The sequence below is a fragment of the Panthera pardus genome, unplaced genomic scaffold, assembly GCF_024362965.1.
Source record: "Panthera pardus isolate Hobbes unplaced genomic scaffold, ASM2436296v1 HiC_scaffold_25, whole genome shotgun sequence".
Lineage (NCBI taxonomy): Eukaryota > Metazoa > Chordata > Mammalia > Carnivora > Felidae > Panthera > Panthera pardus.
The window spans coordinates 1,336,488-1,353,346 of record NW_026526821.1 but is presented as its reverse complement, the minus strand read 5'-3'; the positions used below and the strand labels follow the sequence as shown (position 1 = coordinate 1,353,346).

At 59.2% G+C, this 16,859-nt stretch overlaps 1 protein-coding gene across 4 annotated transcripts in view; it reads right to left on the bottom strand.

The window, feature by feature from the left end:
• Nucleotides 1-2,364: 2,364 nt before the first annotated feature.
• DIDO1 (death inducer-obliterator 1) overlaps nucleotides 2,365-16,859 on the bottom strand; it is a 49,337-nt gene continuing 34,842 nt past the window's right edge. For all 4 annotated transcript variants that reach the window (XM_019426337.2, XM_053890043.1, XM_053890044.1 and 1 more), the window contains 8 exons: nucleotides 16,379-16,495; nucleotides 16,151-16,255; nucleotides 15,838-15,973; nucleotides 15,055-15,583; nucleotides 14,484-14,637; nucleotides 13,705-13,794; nucleotides 12,696-12,891; nucleotides 2,365-5,420 (listed from right to left, as the gene is read on the bottom strand). In XM_019426337.2, the coding sequence (XP_019281882.2) occupies nucleotides 2,365-5,420; nucleotides 12,696-12,891; nucleotides 13,705-13,794; nucleotides 14,484-14,637; nucleotides 15,055-15,583; nucleotides 15,838-15,973; nucleotides 16,151-16,255; nucleotides 16,379-16,495 (4,383 nt within the window). The remainder of the gene's footprint in view (nucleotides 5,421-12,695; nucleotides 12,892-13,704; nucleotides 13,795-14,483; nucleotides 14,638-15,054; nucleotides 15,584-15,837; nucleotides 15,974-16,150; nucleotides 16,256-16,378; nucleotides 16,496-16,859) is intronic.

Sequence of the window (16,859 nt, the reverse complement as noted above, 5' to 3'; positions counted from 1 at the left end):
CAAACATCTGAGCAGTGAGCCTTCGAAGGACTGAGAACTTGAAAACGGGGCCCAGTTTCCCGACGTTCCGGGGACACCCCTCTGACAGCACTGTGCAGGCCTGGGCGCCGTGCCCAGCCTCTTCGGTGTCCCCGGTCAGCTCTGGGTACGGCGGCCCTGCCCCCGGCCAGGTCTGGCCCCTCGCGGTTCCCCGCAAACAGGCCGCCCGCCTCCGTGCGCCTATGTGGGCCATCTCGGCTCAGCGCACCCTTCTGAGGCAACAGCGGCCCGGGGGCCCGGGTGCTGCCCCCTGCGGAACCCTCCTTGGTTGCTCTGTGTCCAGGGGCCCTCCCTGGTTTGCCCTGTGCTGGGCTGGGACACCTGCCAGCCACTGGTGACAGGACACCCAACGGGACGGGAGCGTCCTCAGGAAGGATGTTCTCTCTGCCTCTGCTCACAGCGGGGCTGGGGACGCGCCTGCTGAGAAAGTGAGCTCCTGGGACACGGGGTCATCGGACTGAGGTCAATTAGGGGGGCAGCTGGGCGCTGAAGTTCCAGGGCAACGCCCACGCCGTGTCCTTTGCCCCGGCAGTGGCCGCGTGTAGGTTTGGGAGCCGTTCCCCTCGCCCTGAAGGCACCGCGTCAGCCTGCCGGCTCGGCCACGGCCACCCACTCCACCCGCGGCACCGGAGCCTGGGCCACGGGCTCCGCCACACCTCCAGGCCACGGCGGCCATGGCACCGGGCACCGCTCGAGCAGGCAGAGCGGTAGGGTGGGTCACCCGACTCAAAGTCGGGGGGGGGGGGCGGTCGTCGGCACAGGGCAGGGGTGGGCGTGTGCGAGCTCGCGGAGGGGCCCCCCAGCCCCAGACTCCCGACAGGGGAAGTGACACAGGCGCGGCAGAAAACCTTCTGTAGATGTTTATTCTACTTCAAGTAACAAAACCTATGCAGTTCCGTGTTTTAATGTACAGTGATATAATACTTTGTAATATAAAATACAATTTACAGAAATTTCTATCAAGTAAACCTAAAGAAACACTTGATTTTTACATTTGTGTATTTAAATTAGAAAAATTTGTTTTACGTGTAAAAAACCCTTCGCATCGTATGAGACGTTGGAACTTTCAGCACTCGGCTGCGCTGTCACCTGACGTTTGCTCTGGAATCCCAGTCCCTCCAAATCACTAAGTCCTCCGTGTTCTTACCATTTGTACGTTTGTGCTAGAAAGTGAAAAATCTGTAGTGATGTGCGATGGAACAGACTCCAAAGAATGAATGAAATTCTCTCATTTTACACTTGCAAAAGTAAGTTTATGAAAATATAAAAAATTATCAAAGTGTATTTGTACAGTCAAATAAATTAGCAAGGTTTCCTCCCTCTCACGCTCCGGAAGTACCTGCAAATACGCCACAGAAGGCAGGCCGCCGTTTCAGCCAACAGCTTCCTGAGTTGGAGCTCTCTAACTACGGTCACTGGTTTCCGTCCCAGACTTCACACGGGTACTGTTCCGCTTTCAGTGACAAAGTCTAAAATGCATCACCGGACAGTGTAACAGTCTGGACCTGGTGCCCTCTCCCTGGGACACAGGAAGGACTGCTCAGAGGGTCGGGTTTCACAAACAAAATGTTCCTGATCATTCAAGCCCGAGTAACCCCCCTCCCCCCACCCCCTTTTTAAAGTACACTTAATTGGCTTATCTTCTCACTTTCTTTAGGCTGGTAAAGCTTACACCTTTTTCAATAGATTGCTATTTAAAATGCAACAATTTCTACTTGGACAGATGTTGCTTTCAATCACGTTTTTGAAAAAAAATGTATAAGGCGATATATAAAAACTGAGCAAAACTACGAAATGTTTTGTTTCCTGGTTGAAATTTGCAATTCAAATTTCTTTAGGACAAAAGGAAAATGCATTTGTGGGCTTTTGTGCATCTGACACCCCAGGGAGCGAGCAGAAAGCAGGCCACCGGCCCCCCGAGCACTACACCTGTGACACCTGTGACAACAGCTTCTGGAAACAGAAATACAGGTGAGAGGTCAGCGAAGGTATGGCTCTAGGGTCCACTGAAATTCCCTTAAAAGTTACTAGACTCAAGTTATTGGAAAAGATAACTTTATAATTTGAAAAAGCAATATGCTTCTGTAGACGCTTTCCCATTTCAGTGATTTTAAATGGAAATATTCAGTTCTTAGTTTTTTTTTTTTTAAAAAGCAACAGAATTGTAAAGATGTGAAATTTTGTAAGAAACCACTATACACAAAATTACAGCAATCGTTGAAGTCCAGAACGTTCTATTCTGCATCGCAGTTCGTAGCTCTCTGTACACCCAGGCGCTCACCGCGCCCCGGGCGCCAGCCCGCGGGAGCGTTGCGCGGCCCGGCGCTAGGTCTGGGTGGCGGGGGTGGCGGCCCGAGGCGCCTCGGCTTTGGGGTCCCGGGCGCCCTCCTTGCTTTTGCTGCGGTCCTTGCGCTCCCGGCCGTGCTCGCGGGTGCGGTCCCGGCCGCGCTCCCTGCTGCGAGACCTCTCCCGCTCCCGCCGGCGCTCCCGGTCCCGGTTCCGGCTGCGCTCCCGGCTCCGGCCCCATTCGGCCGCCCGCTCCGGCTCCCGCCCTCGGTCCCTGTCGGCGCCGCGCTCCCGACTCCGGTCCCACTCGCGGCCCGGGTCCTTGTCGCGGTGACGGCCCCGCTCGTGGCCCCGGTCCCAGTCCCGCTCCCGGCTCCAGCGCCGCCCCCGCTCCCGCCGACGCTCCTCCAGGGCCCTGCCCGGCCGGCTCTCCGGCGGCGCGGCCTCGGGCTCCTCCAGCGGCTTCTCTTTGGGCCCGGCTTCGAACCGCTCCCTCTGCCGCCCTTCAAAGGCCTGGCTTCTGTACTCGTGGCCCTTGCCCTCACGGAAGTCGGCCTCGGGGCCCTGCGCGGGCGCCTCGTCCCAGCGCTCCGGCCGGTGCGGCGGCGGGTGGCTGGGCAGCTCCAGCAGCGGCCTGGGGGCCGGCTTCAGCCCCGGGGCCGGCGGGCCCTGGAAGTGGAAGCGGGGCGGTGCGGGCTCGCTCTTCTCGGGGAAGGGCGCCGAGCCTCTCGGCCCGCCGAACGGCAGGGGCGCTGGCGCCCGGGGGCCGGCGAATCTCGGGGGCGAGCTCACCCTCTGCTCCTCGAACTGCTGAGGCTGGATCCCCCTGGGCCCCGGCATGAAGTTCGGTGCCTGGGCTCTGGGTCCTTCGAACTGACCGGGATGTGGCCCCCTCGGGCCCACGAAGTGGCCGGGCGGGGGCCCTCTCTGACCTCCAAACTGAGAGGGAGGGGGACCTCCTCGGGGGCCCTTAAACTGTGACAGAAGAGGCCTCCTCTGGCCTCCGAACTGGAAAGGCGCCGTGCCTCTGCCCGCCATGAAGGGGGCTTGTTCTGGTCCCTCGAACTGAGAGGGGGGGCCGGCCATCTCGTCGTACGGGCCGTCCTGGAACTCCCTCTTCTCCCCGTGGGGGTCCTTCCGGTCTTCGAATTGGGGTGCCGCTCCCCTGGGTCCCCCAAGGTGGGAGGGGGAGGGGCCCCTGCTGTCCCCGTAGGGAGGGGGCCCGTGTGGCCCTGACAACAAGGAAGGAATGGGCCCCTTCTGAGCCCCGAACCTGGCTGGCGGAGGCCCCCGCGGCCCATCGCTATTGGAAACCATACTCTCCTCTGAGAAAGGAGGAACGGACCCCCTCGGTCCTGGGAAACTGGGGCCATGAAGCCCAGACGTTCCGAAAGCACGTGGTGCCGGCTCCCGCTGGCCCTGGGGCACGGGCGGAGGGCCCCCCACCCTCTGTCCAGGTGCCGGGAGAGTGGCGGCCCCCTCGCCGGGTCTGCACTGCGGCTCCCTGTCCCCTTCAGGCTCCACGGTCGGGTGGTCACTTTTCTCGGCAAACGGAGCGTTCCTCGGATCCTCGTACTGGGACGAGCCGAGCGCTTTGTCCTGAGGGGCACCAGAGAAAGGGTCCCTCCCGCCGGCAGAGGGGAAGCTCTGGGCGTCGCCATGCAAAGGGAAGCCGGGCTGAAAGGCGGCTGCGCCGGGGGGCGTGGGCAGCAGCACCTTGCGGGCAGGTCTGGAGCCCGCCGAGGGGGCGCCGCCGTCCACGGGCGGCGGGACCGGGCTCGCGGGGGGGTGTTCGCGCTTGGGGCCGTCCGGCTTGGCCTGCGGGGCCGACTCTGCACCCTCCTCCCGGGCCGCGGGCGGCCTGGAGCCGGCCTCACCCTCGCCGTGCTCTGCGGCCAGCCGCCGGGCCTGCCGGGGGTCCCGGTTCTGCCGCGGGTCGCAGCCGGGGCCCGCCCCCGCCCCCGCAGGGGCGCCGGGGAGTGCGGACGGGCGGCACGCGACCTGCTGCTCCGGCGGGAACAGCTCGGCCTGGGGCAGGGACTTCGGGGGCGGCGACAGCAGCGCGTCGGCCACGGAGAAGTGCGCCATGGAGGCCCCCACGGCGGCCCTCTGCTGCCGGAGCGCGGCTTCCTGCTCCTCCACCTGCCTCCTCTGCTCCTCAATCTGCTTGTTGAGCTCTTCTATCATCTGCTGCTGCTCGACCAGGGAGGGGGCCGCTCCGGCGGCCGTGGGCTCGCCGGGCCTCTCGGCGGAGCCGCCCTTCCCGTCCGCACACATCCTGTTGGGCAGGTCGTCGATGGCCACCTTGGCCTCTTCCAAGATGGTCTCGTCCTCCGGGTCATAGGCCACCTCCTCCCGCTCGGCCGTCTCTGGGGCCTTGTCCCCATCGGGGCGCCTCCCGCGCTCGAGCTGAGCGTCACAGGCTCTGTCGGGCCCGTACTCCTCTTCGGGGTCATACGGTCTGTCATCTTCCTCGTCCTCCAGAGCTCTGTCTCTTGAGAACTGACCGAACTGCTGGACGATCGGGTCCAGTAAAGGCGCCGCGGGCAGCCCGCTGTCGGCCGTGGCTTTGGGGTCTTGGTGGGAGGCCGGTGTGGACCCCACGGGCTCTCTGGCAGGGGGGTCAAAGGACTTCTTCTTCCCAAAGAGCGTCTGCAGGATGTGTTCCAGGGGTGAGGCTGTCTTCGAGGTGGAGGGGTTGGCGGAGGGAGAGGCCACGGTGACGGCCGCGGTGGCGGGTGAGGACGCCGTGGTAGTGCTCGTGGCTCCTGGTTTGAGCGACGACAGGATTTTCAACACGGACGACGACGCCGGGGCACTGGGTGGCTCGGGCAGAGGGGGCGGCGGGGGAGGAGTCCCTGGGGGTGTGGTGCTGCCGGCCACGTCCCCGGAGCAGACCTGGAGCTTGGGGGGTTTCTTCTCAGACTGCGGGGCTGCAGGCACTTTGGGATAGACAGAAACCTCCGTTTCTTCTTGGGTCTGAAGTCGGGTCCGCTTCTCCTCTACCTTATCTAATTCTCCAGCACTTGAAGGGCGTTTTATTCTCTGACAGATCACCAACCCGAGGATGATGTTGGGGCGCGGTGACTCAAGACCTGAAAAACAAAACATTTGTGCAGAGTTCAGAATTTAACGTCGGCCTTTATTCTCCAGACGTAAACCCTGTCAAGGGCAGTGATGGGGCACGTTTCAATAGGAAGGAGGAAGAAACTCACTGGCAAAACACAATCGAGTGTTTGAACAGCTTATTGCAAACAAAAGACCCCGGGGCACACCGTCGCCTCCGCCGTCCAGCCCCCACGTCACAGCCACAGAACCCAGGGCCCAGTTCATGAGTCAAGTCATCCCAATGAGCAGAGCCTACGTTACAGATCTAAAGATCAGACGTAATTAAAAGCAATGGCATGACGGAGGAGGCCGGCGAGGCCAGTGTGCAAACGTCAGCATCTGCTGACCTATAAGAAACGAAGCATGTACGCACCAGAATTTTTTTTTTTTTTTAAACAAAATCTTAGCTTTGTTCTTTTACTTGCCTCTCACTACACATCAGAAAGGTAACGGCCCTTCCTGGAACTCACGCACTGCGCTACGTAATTCAAGCTACACGTACGAATACCGAAGGTTCCATCAGGGAGCAGTTCCACGGCTTGTTTGCAACGATCCCCTCAGCACGTGCCATTAGGGAAGGTCACCCAGCTGCTGGCGTCACAGTTACAGTTAATGGGAAAGACCAAGCTGACTGAAAGGGCTATGATAAACACCCTTGTAGGTTTAGAAGGGAATTCTGTTAACATCAACAAGGGCCAAGTCCTGCTCAGTCTCTGTGAACACGGGACAGGGTGCTTAAAGACAAGGGCGGGGTGTTCCGTGAAGAGCAGGCTGCATGGAAAAGTTCCTGGGCACAGGATGGTTCTTAAAAATACCCATTTCTTAAATAAAAAAGGCTTACTCCGTCCTAAACTGTGCGTTTTATCGAGGGTGTTAATAGTTCGGTAACCACACTCACAATAAATCCAGAATACCAAAAGAGGGACGACAACAACAAAACCCCGCCACCCCAAGTCACAAAACAGTAATTTTAGGGAGAAATGACATACAAAGAACAAAAACTTATGTCACTAGCATATTTAAAATCAAATTGTATAAACTCAACTGATAACATCATCGTAGAACGTGGATGTTTATGCACGCGGTACGTACACGTTCTCTACTTACTAAAAATCAGTAGTTTCCCTATTCCTTTTGGTTTTAAAGATGATCACAAGTCACTTGAAATAGTTCTCTGTGGGTGCCATTATACAATTCTCAAACTCTGTTAACCTCCCTAAATTCCAACAGAGATGGGTTGATAGGTCGAGCACTTGAGGGTTGGTGGATGGCCCGTCCAGCCCCTGAGGAGGAGTATCAGGGGCGCCGGAGAGCTGGGGAACCCCAGCATCTGCGCAGACAGCATACTGAGACCCTCCTTCCCTCCCAGGTTGGGCCTCCTGCCTCATAGCTGATGTGCGAGAGCACAGATGTCCATTGAAGACATCCGCTCCTAACACACCAGGACCTCGCCATCACCTCAAGAGACATGGCTTCCAGAACGTCCTCTCCCTGCCCCCCCCCCCCCCAGCCCCCCAGCAAAAGCTGTGTATCCGGGAAAGGAAGAGCCAGGCAAAGGAGGGAACAGACTGGAAAATCAGGCAGCCCACACTTTGCTACATGGCAAACGTTTCTGCTCAGCAGACCTGAGGGTTAATCTATCAAGTTCATTTCCTAATTAACACGAGTTGAGGATAACTTACAAGGGCACTCCTCTCACCATAGCAGTTTACTGGACATCTGACTGCTTACTCAGACCCAGCCTGGGGTTTGGTCAATTGCTAACATGGCTATCTGGCCCTTCTGGACCGCGGGTCGGCTGCCAGCGGCCCCAGAGCCTGCAGACCTGCTCTGCGAGCCTGGCTCTCCCTGAAGAACCTGACACGAGAATCACGGTGAAGGAATGCGCTCAGCCACGTGGGTGGGTGGGTGCGAGCCAGGGCCGGGGAGCCTTGGTGAGGGGGAAGTCCCCGGGACCTGTACTCCACGCAGGGAAAGCCCAACTGGGGCTTGTGGCTCGGGGTCAGGCCCCAGAGGTCGGTAAGCTGTGCATGGCAGGGAAGTCATGGTGTTAAATCCAGGGAGGCTTGGGTCTCAGTCCTGGTGAAGCGTGCCTTCACAAGGGAAACTTACAACGGGTGAATGTGCAGACTAGAGGGCGATCACTACACCCCTAACCTCGGCAGCCCTCTGCAGATTCCAACCTCTGCTGTCCTATTCATCACGGGGGAAGACGGTTAAATCACTCAGCATTTACATTTGTTTTGAGAACAGCAAGCTCGCCAGGCACTGGCATCTAATTAAGTAGCTTTCAACTCTCGACCGGACTGCATCTGCACCTATCTGTAAACAGTCTAACGAGGATCGGTGTTAAGTTTTGAATTTCACCGAGACTTTATGCCTACGTCTGTTCTGAAGCAGTCGGATCTCATCACCCGACGCGTGTGTTCGTGTCACGGCTGCATTAGTATCCGAAGTGTAAACGGCAGTAACTGACGTTTGTGGAACAAACAGTAAAATTTGCTAATCTAGTGGCCTCGGAATCGACCTTTAGATCTTTACTGACGTGAGGGTGCGCCCCAGGTTCACCCAGGCTCCTGCTGCCACCAGGGGGGTGGCGGGCGAGGCAACAGGGGGCAAGATCAAACGGGTGCCCCCATCTGGGAGGCAGTAGGGGGCCGGCTCTCCTCCAGAACGCCCGTCGCCCAGCCAGGGCCCTCTGCAGGCCTGCCCGCTGCCGAGTGCTCCTCGGGAGAGGAGAGGGTGCGGTGGTGGTGACCACACTGGCTGCAGCCCAGGGCACAGGGCTGCTTCTCCGGTTTTGCCAAATTCCTCCCTTCGTCCATTATTAGAAGCAGAGATGCCTACTTACCCCACCGCCCTCTGGAGGGTTGTTGTTAGGTTTGTAATTCGCAAAGCAGATGGAAACAGGCAACTAGGTGGGTGGGCGGGTGGGGTGTGCCGTCCCACCTCCAGAGGGATGTCGATTGGGCTCAGCAGGGGTGTCGGCACCCACGCCCTCTAAAGTGCCAGGGCAACGGGTCTCCGGGGTGTGTTGCACGGAAAACAAGCCTGGTTGGCTTTACGCAGGCATCCCTGAGTGCTCTTGGTGGGTGTCTCCAGCCTCAGCCTCTGTGGCTAGACTCAGACCACCCGTACAGAAACAGTGGACCAACCCAGGGACAGGGGCATCTGCAAGGTCGTGTGCCAGCAGATTTCTGACATGAGACCAAAACCAGGGCTTGTATCCAGGTGTGTCAGCAGCAGGGATGCCAGGGAAGGTGAAGGTGTGGGAAGCACACCCCTGTCCCCCCCCACCCCACCCGGACACATCACGGGACAAAACTTAGTTTTAATAAGCCATCTGAAAGCTGACTCCTTAACCCCGGAACTACGAAAGTAGTGCTTTTACTCCTAAATCTGGTACCCTACACTATTCATTTTTTTTAAATGAAGACTCTCTTATGGTCTGAATCCATCAAGACAGAATTTTCACTCCTGCTAAGCAGAAACTACGTGGGAGTTAACAGGCCACGGTTCTTAAGTAGGACTGGTCCAGAAAGAGACTTGGCAAATACAGGGCAATAGTATGTACCACCCCCAGCCCACTGCCACCACCACCACACACACGCGCGTGCGTACACACACACACACACACGCACGCCTCCGTCCAATTCTGACTCCCTGAGACCCGTACGCAGCCACGGGGCTTAGCACACGTTTCAGGTAAAAGGAGAGTGCTGTCCGTCTTCGTCCAGGCGCTCAGAGCAGCACGGCCCTGCACACCCTCAGCCGGGCTGCGCTCCCACGGCTGGGTGGCGTCGGCTCGTCCTCCGTCACGGTGGACCTGCGACAAGAGCTACAAACGGTTCAAATTCAAACAAACAGTGACCAGTTTCTATAAAATATTTTTATTGATTTCGAAGGAGAAAGAGCGATACACGGTACTCAGTATCATACTTGACTTTGAGGACAGTGTGAGCACGGCCACGGATTCACGCCACACACACAGAAAAACCGAGGAATGCTTACCTGACAATATCCAACCCAGAGTTTGCAGCTAACTTAGAAAGCAGTTCAAAATGAATACAGAAGCCGGCACCACGGCTTTACTCCAGGCAGACAGCCCTCGCCACTCAGCACCCGGGCAGGCGGTGTCCCCGCCGTCTACGGTGCGCCTCTTAGAAGCCCAAGGTCACCCAACAGGCGTCCCAGGCGAGAACCTGTGCCCTGGTTTCACTCGGGAGTGACGGGGCGCCCTGGCCTGGGTCCAGTCCTGTCGGGGTCACGGGGCACACGTAAGACGAATGTCCAGCGTGCCCGGTCTTCCTTCCGTGTACAAGGCCTTGAGACGCGGAGAGCATCTGAGACCCACGTCCCCAGGGGAGAAGAGCCCCGTCAGCTCAGCTCGAGGCCACTTACATTAACGTCCCAAGTGGGAGACAGTCTGCTGGCTGAGGGAGACTCAGGCTTCCCAGGTGTCTTCCGAGATTACACTGTTAGGTGGTTAGAATGACACCGTGTGACAGAACGTGACAACCTGGCATTTCTGGGGGACAAGTCACACAAATACGCACGGACGGAAACGTCCTCAGGAGCCGAGCGCGCTCTGGCTGTGCTCTGAAATGCCACGTGGACACTCGGTGTGTGGGCCGAGGACGGACCGCGTGTGGACACGCTCTCCGTGGGTCCGGTCAGGAGCGTGGAGCTGCGAAAACACGCAGCACTGGCCAAGGGACAGGCTCACATAGAGTCCCTGGGTCAGGACGTGGTTTAAGCACCCTCTGGTGCGAACAGCCAGAGTCTGGGGAGAATCCCACGTCACCGAAACCTACTGGGCTCCCGAGTGCGGGAGGCAAGGGCACCTGTGATTTTCTACGGGAATAAAAGGACTTTCCACAAAGGGAGCTCCGGGAAGAGCACCGGTCGCTCCTGTGGCACCCTCCCTACCTCCACCCTAAGCTCCTCTTCACACCCTCCCCCTGCTCACACAGCAGGCCCCTCACCCAGACTGGTGGCTCCCCCGAGCCGCGGCCCTGCGTCCCGCCGAGGCCTGCGCTTTGTGCCCTGCTCCCTGGCGGGAGCATTTACTGGGTGTGTGACCTCAGGCCAGAGACAGCCGTGGGCAGGGCCGCGGCGGGAGTCAAGGGCGCCCCCGCCAGGCTGGGGGCAGTGCTGGCCGGACGGCAGGCTGTTCCGCTGAGGGACATCACTGCCGCCCCCCCCCCTCCCCCCCCCCCCCCCGACCAGCCTGTGCCGCGGAGGCCACTTCTGTGACCCAGGAGAAACGTTCCCGCGCCCAGCCCTGCAGATGCATGCACACGGGACACACACACCAGGACCCACACCCAGGCTTCCAAGCACACGCACACACACACGCACACACCACGAAGCCGGGACACACGAGCATCCGCACCCAGAGAGCGCCAAGTCATGCTACGAACACACGAGGCAGGTCAGGTAGATGACCCGGCCTGGGGCCAAGGCTGTTTCGCTGGGGAAGCGGATCACATACGCACAGATATCAATGGTAGGCAATGGCATCAGGAGAATAAAAAACATATGCTGAATTAGGTTAGGTTGAGAAGCCCTTAAAACACAGCTCTCTCAGGGGGCTCTTCGGGTGGTGCTGTAGTTTTGGGAGGGCGGGTGGCCGATCCCCGAGCGTGTCGGGGTGCTCGGCGTGTCGGGCGAGAGGCCCCACCCCGCCCGCCCCGCTCGTGCCGCCCCAGAATGTCCCGTGGGGCCTCGGCCTCTCCACCAGCTGGGTTGCACCCACTGCGACTCCAATGGAGGGTCTCCTCTCCCATCCGCTGCAAGGAACCCGTGCCCGCCTAGCCACGGAGCCCGGCTCCTCACACCCCTGCCCAGGCGGAGCCCCCACACAGGCCCCGTCCTGCTCATCCCACGGCAGAGTCTCAGGGAGGCTCGTGCTCTGCGGACCCTGCAGCGGGGACAGCTTACTCTTGTTCAGAGGGAGGCTGGGCATCCCCCCCCCCCACCCCCACCCCCACCCCCCCCCGCCCCCAGCTCTGCGGACACCTGTGTCGGTGTCAGCGGGATCCCTACGCTTCCGCCACATTCTCCACACGAGCTCCTATGCTGGCGACTGACCGGAGGTTCTCCACGGGGCCCGAGAGACCAGTTTCTTCGTCTTCGCCTCCAGGAGCGCAGGACGGCGATCCAGGGAGCAGGCCAGCGCACTTCACACAGCCGCTCGCCGAGAACCTCCACCAAGGTTCTTGCCGCCACCCATCGGGTGGCGTCTCTTCCCCCCACGGAGTGTGGGAGGGGACACCCTAAAGCACTCGGTTTTTACGTATTCAGCAGTGAGGTAACTCAATGCAGCGTGCCAGCAGACACGTGGCCCCGCGGTCGCGGACACCCACCGCTACCGTCTGAGGCCTGCTTCTGACACGTAGGGACCTGGGCCGTGCGTGTGGCGTGGGAGGCACGCTCTGGCCGAAGCAGCCCTGCGGGGCCCCGCTACGGTTCAGGCGGGGCGGGTCCGGCGCGTGGCTGTAGCGGGAGCGCCTGCCAGGACCGGTGATGGGGCCAAGGGTACGGAGGTGCCAGTCCGGGCGGCGCCAGCAATGGCCCGGCGCTCGGCCGCTGCCTCCGGAACAAAGCACCTCAAAAAGAGCCCACCGTGCGTCAGATACGGCGCCCTGCGAGCGTTCTCAATCCTTTGGGGACTTCATGGCCAAGGAGACACTTCAATGTGGGCGTCTTCTGTCAAGTGTGCGGCTAGTCACGTGCCCCCCCAGACCGGGTGCCCCTTGGAATCGCCCTCAACCCCTTGACGAGTCTGAACCGTTGGGTGTTTTGCTTAAGACTAATTTGCAAGTAATCCTCCAAAAGCGGAACTTTGTAAGGAACGGACAGACAGAGCTGCTCGCCTGCGTCTCCCGGGAGGCAGGAGAGGAACCCGCCTGGCGCGTGCGCAGCTCTGAGCTGTCGGTAAAGCGCAAGCACCCGCGAGCCCACGTCAGCGGTTACCTTCCTCTGTGGCTCTTCTGCGCTTCCATGGACCCGAGGCCACGACAGGGGTTTTCCCCTCTGCGTGCCACTTGCTAAGACAGTTCATGCCAACGGTGAGGGTATTTCTGGTGCACCCCGCCATCCCCGGGACCCCAGAGGCCGAGTCCTATAGCTCAGCACGGCTTCACCTGCATTCAGCGCTCTTGCTGCTACAAAGCCTGTGAGCAGCTCGGGAGGACGTGGCGTTGGCGGGAAAGGGACGTGTGGGATCAGGTGTCACCACTCCGAAAACCGGCGCTTACCTGGTCCCTCGAAGGGCAAGAGTTTGGATGGAATAGGGTCCTTGGCGCTCAGCGGGATCAGGTAGAGGTCCTTGACGTGCCTGCTGTTATTAGCTACGACACCGAAGCGGCCGCGGCTGCTAAAATAGGAGTAGAGAGAGATATAGGCCACCTCCTCCTCCTCGGTCGCGGGGTGGAAGCGGATGAGACACAGCTCCTGCGGCACAAACAGGACGAGAGCACGTTGGCCTGCTGTTACCGGAGAAGGCGCCGCGCTCAGCCTGCACCTGAACCTCACCAGCAGTCTCACGGGAGGGGGACAAGAGCTCCCCGGACTTGGTTCCCACGGCCCTGCCGGCCCGCACGTTGGGACAAGTGCTAGGGACGACACGGTGTCCAGTGTCAGGCTGCTGGACTCCAACCCTGGTCTCGGCAGGAACCTCAAGATCACGCCTATTCGTAGCCCCACGTCCTTGAAACAGCCCCTCTCGTGGTGTTCTCGCACCGACACATCATCTGCTGTGAGGACAGTGGTCCCGATCACCCGGCCGTGTGATCTACACGAGAGCCAGGAAGGCTCAAGGAGCCCAGAAGGTCTGAGCCCCGTGTGGAGCCTGAGGACGAAGGCAGCCCTTTCCCCTGTACGCGGCCCAGCAGCAGCCGCGTCTCAGGGGCTCACGGCACCCAGGCCCCCCCAGAGCCCAGGCCTCGAGCCCCAGCAGGGTCACCATAAAGCACCCGCTGGCTTCCCTGGTCACAGAAACAATGAGGAGACACGGCGCCTCTATTTCTAACACCGACCAGCACGCATTACTAAAATTACTTGTAATAAAACTGCCATCACCATATCACCCAAACACACTCTGTTATCCAGCTACAAACATAATTTTAAACATTTACCTGGCAACGATTAATAACTTATAGGCTGACATTTCAAGTACTGACCCATCAAGATAAAAAGCGAAAGAGAAAGTTGCATTTGAACACACACCTTCCTCCACAGGTGCAGAGATTAGACTAAAGCAGGTACCTTAGACACAGAGGATTTGAGCTTGCCGACATAATCCCAGACCGTCCTGGGCGCGATCCTTCCGCCAATGTGAATCGTGTCTGGCAGGTCCTAGACAAAACATACTTGGAGTAAATGACCGGTAAACCCACGGCACCCGGGGACACTGATGCAGTAATTTCGAGGCATCCAACTACCTGAGACTCAGGGGAACAACTATTCCAAAGAAAACGGTCCTAACAGTATTAGACGGTGCTTGGTTATCATCCAGGATTATGAGTCACCAGACACAAACGTGCTACGATGGCCTCCAGCCAAACAGGATTACGTTTTGCAAAACTCTTAGGTCATCTTTCGGGAACATACGCGTACGGCAATGAGATACGATCCAGAACGACTTGCTAGGCTACTTGCGGAGGTCGCACACCCTGGCGCTGTTTACGCTAAGTCTGTAAAAGCAGAGCTGTTGTGCGTGTTACTGCACACCAACACTCACACGCTGGGAGCACACGCCCTGGGGAAACGCCCTCACTGCACAAAGGGGGGAAGACGATGGCGGCTTCGTCGTCGATGTCGGGATGCCCGACTGCTCATCTCAGTGCCTACCACCGTCCAGACTGCTTAACCTGCTGACTCGTGACGGCGGGCTCTCCCGTGCCTCCCGTGCTTATGCGTCCGGACACGCTGCTGGAAGGCCGCCGCACTGGTCTACGCGGGGTCAGGGCGTCTACACAAGACGCGTGCACGTACGCCCGTGCGCACACGCTCGCTCTCCTCGCTCTCCCTCTCCCAGTTCTAACCTCGCTGAGATAGTCACAGCACCCTGAGACGGGATACGCCTTAGTGACAAATTTTGCTACACTCTGCATGTTAATGAATCCTTTCCAAATGGTGCTGAGTCGAGACAAAAAGAGGGTCGTATCTCCTTCCGGAGGGGACCTTGACTCGGAGAGGCTGTAAAACAAAATCAGAGAAGAGAGATAAATCTTTCTTTCTGCACAAAACATTTCCAAGTACGGACATCTTCGGCAATTATTAACAGCAAGAGCAAACTCCTGCACGTTTTGGTAGTTTTTTTCAAATCGAGTACTTTAACTGTGACGCGTTCTGGTCAAGAAAAAATAAAATGAAGAGGCGACAAACCCGAATGACCACAAGATCACGTTTCGGGTTTTAAGAGCCGCAGGTTTAGAACAGCGAGCAGGCAGCCTATAAGCAGGCCTCCTATTGCCCATGCAAAGCACCCAAGCACGGCCATATTCTAGGCACAGAGGACTGAGCTGAGTGCTGGGATCCCTCCCCTCTGCTCCTTCTGTTAACCCACAGGGAATGCCACTCATGGCTTGTCCAGACTCCACGCGTAGAGCGCACCTGACGCGTGGTGACGGTGGCACCGGCAGGAGGTATCTGGGCTCGGGGGACGAGGACGGCTTCGCCAGTATGGACTTGGGCACTGTCACCGAGGTCACGGCAGGCTTCGGGACCTCCTGTCGGGATTCCGCTGGGTGGGCGCCGTCAGGGCGGGCTGCTGCAGGGGCCGTGACTGTGCACGACCCGCCTGGCGCGGTCCTGGGGTCTCGGCCAGACACCGTGACCGTGGTGAGCACTGGGCCCCCGCAGGTGGCCGGGCAGGAGGGGCCTTCCAGGGCAGAAGGCTCCGGGTGGCTGTCTCCCGGCGGCACAGGGAAATACTTTCTCTCCAAGTGTGCGTGCGAAGCAGCACTGTCCAGGTCTGGCTCGGAGGCGCTTTCGGGCAGAGCTTCTGGAACCACGTCATCAGCCGAGCTCAGAACTGGCTCAGAAGGAGTGGTGTCATACTTGGATCTCGACTCTTCCTTCTTAGAAGCGGACAGCTTTTGCTTTTTTGGAGCCGGTTCATCCTCCGATGACGGAACCTGACCTGAAGAACACGGGGAAGGCCTTCGTGAGGAATCCCACACACCGGAGGGCACGGCCTGCCCACGAGTAGATGATTTCTTATGAAAAAGAAAAAGCCGTGAAGGTAGAGGCAGACACTACAACTTGGGAAAACCGCCCCAGTCTTCTAACTTGTTTCACGTGGGTCGGGTACGACTGCCATTAGGAGGACAGCGACTTTAGACAACAGCCAGCGAAGTCTCAGCTCCGAGGTTTCACGCCCCAGGTCACGCTCACCTGTACAAATTTTACAGTTCAGGTCGAACAGATGCGCCCGGTGCTGACTCGTGGTGTCTTTCAACATACTGCTGAAGATGTCAAGGAGGGGCGCGGCGCTCTGCTCGGGGACGGCTCGCACCGACTCCTGCTGCTCCTGCGGGGCGACGAGCGGACGCCTGAGCCCTTCCTGCCCATCCCGCGGCACCGGCACGGGACGGCGCGTGCGACGAAGGGCCGCCGGCACCGTGCCGGGCGATTCAGACACCGAAGCCCCTGGGGACGGAGGACTTTTACCCGACCTTCACAAACCCCGGGAGCCCCAAACGCTTACGTCTGAATCGGACACGGGTGGCGAGTCCTCCATGTTGGGCACAGCGTCCCGTTTAACGGCGGTCTGTTTACTGTCACCGTGCTGCTTATTTCTGGACTCCGTCGCCTGACACGAGAGGGACACAGAGCCTGAAGCCCTGCTCCGGAGGGCTCGCTCGTGCCTCGCCCAGCAGCCGCCCCCGGAGACCCAGGCCACCGGCGCCGAGCCCCCTCACCGGCTGGCACTCACAGGCTTCGTGGGCCGCTCCCTCCACGTGGACAGCTCTTTGGACACAAGTTCTTCTGGCTTCATCCTCACAAGTTTCGCCAAAGAGATCTCCTCACGCAGAACACGATGGAAGAGGCCCTGTAAACAAACACCCTTTGTTCACTCGTTTAAAAACACTTTGGCGTCCGCTTCTGAGACAGTAGGGAGAATACGAGAAAAACCCAGCAGCGCGAGAACTTTCGCCAGAGGCCCGGCGGCGACAGGACGAAGGATTGAGCGCAGCAGGGGACCTGACCTCACCCGGCTCCCCAGCGGCCCACGAGGGTAAATGCCACGCTGTCCCCGACGGGCAGTGCCAGGTAGCGGCCCCTGGGGCCATGCCGCACCGACTCTGCTAAAAAGACCTCACGGAAAACAAAACCAACTCGAAAAGGTGCGGGGCGGCTCGGTCGGTTGAGTGTCCGTCCGACTCTTGATTTCGGTTCAGGTCGTGATCTCATGG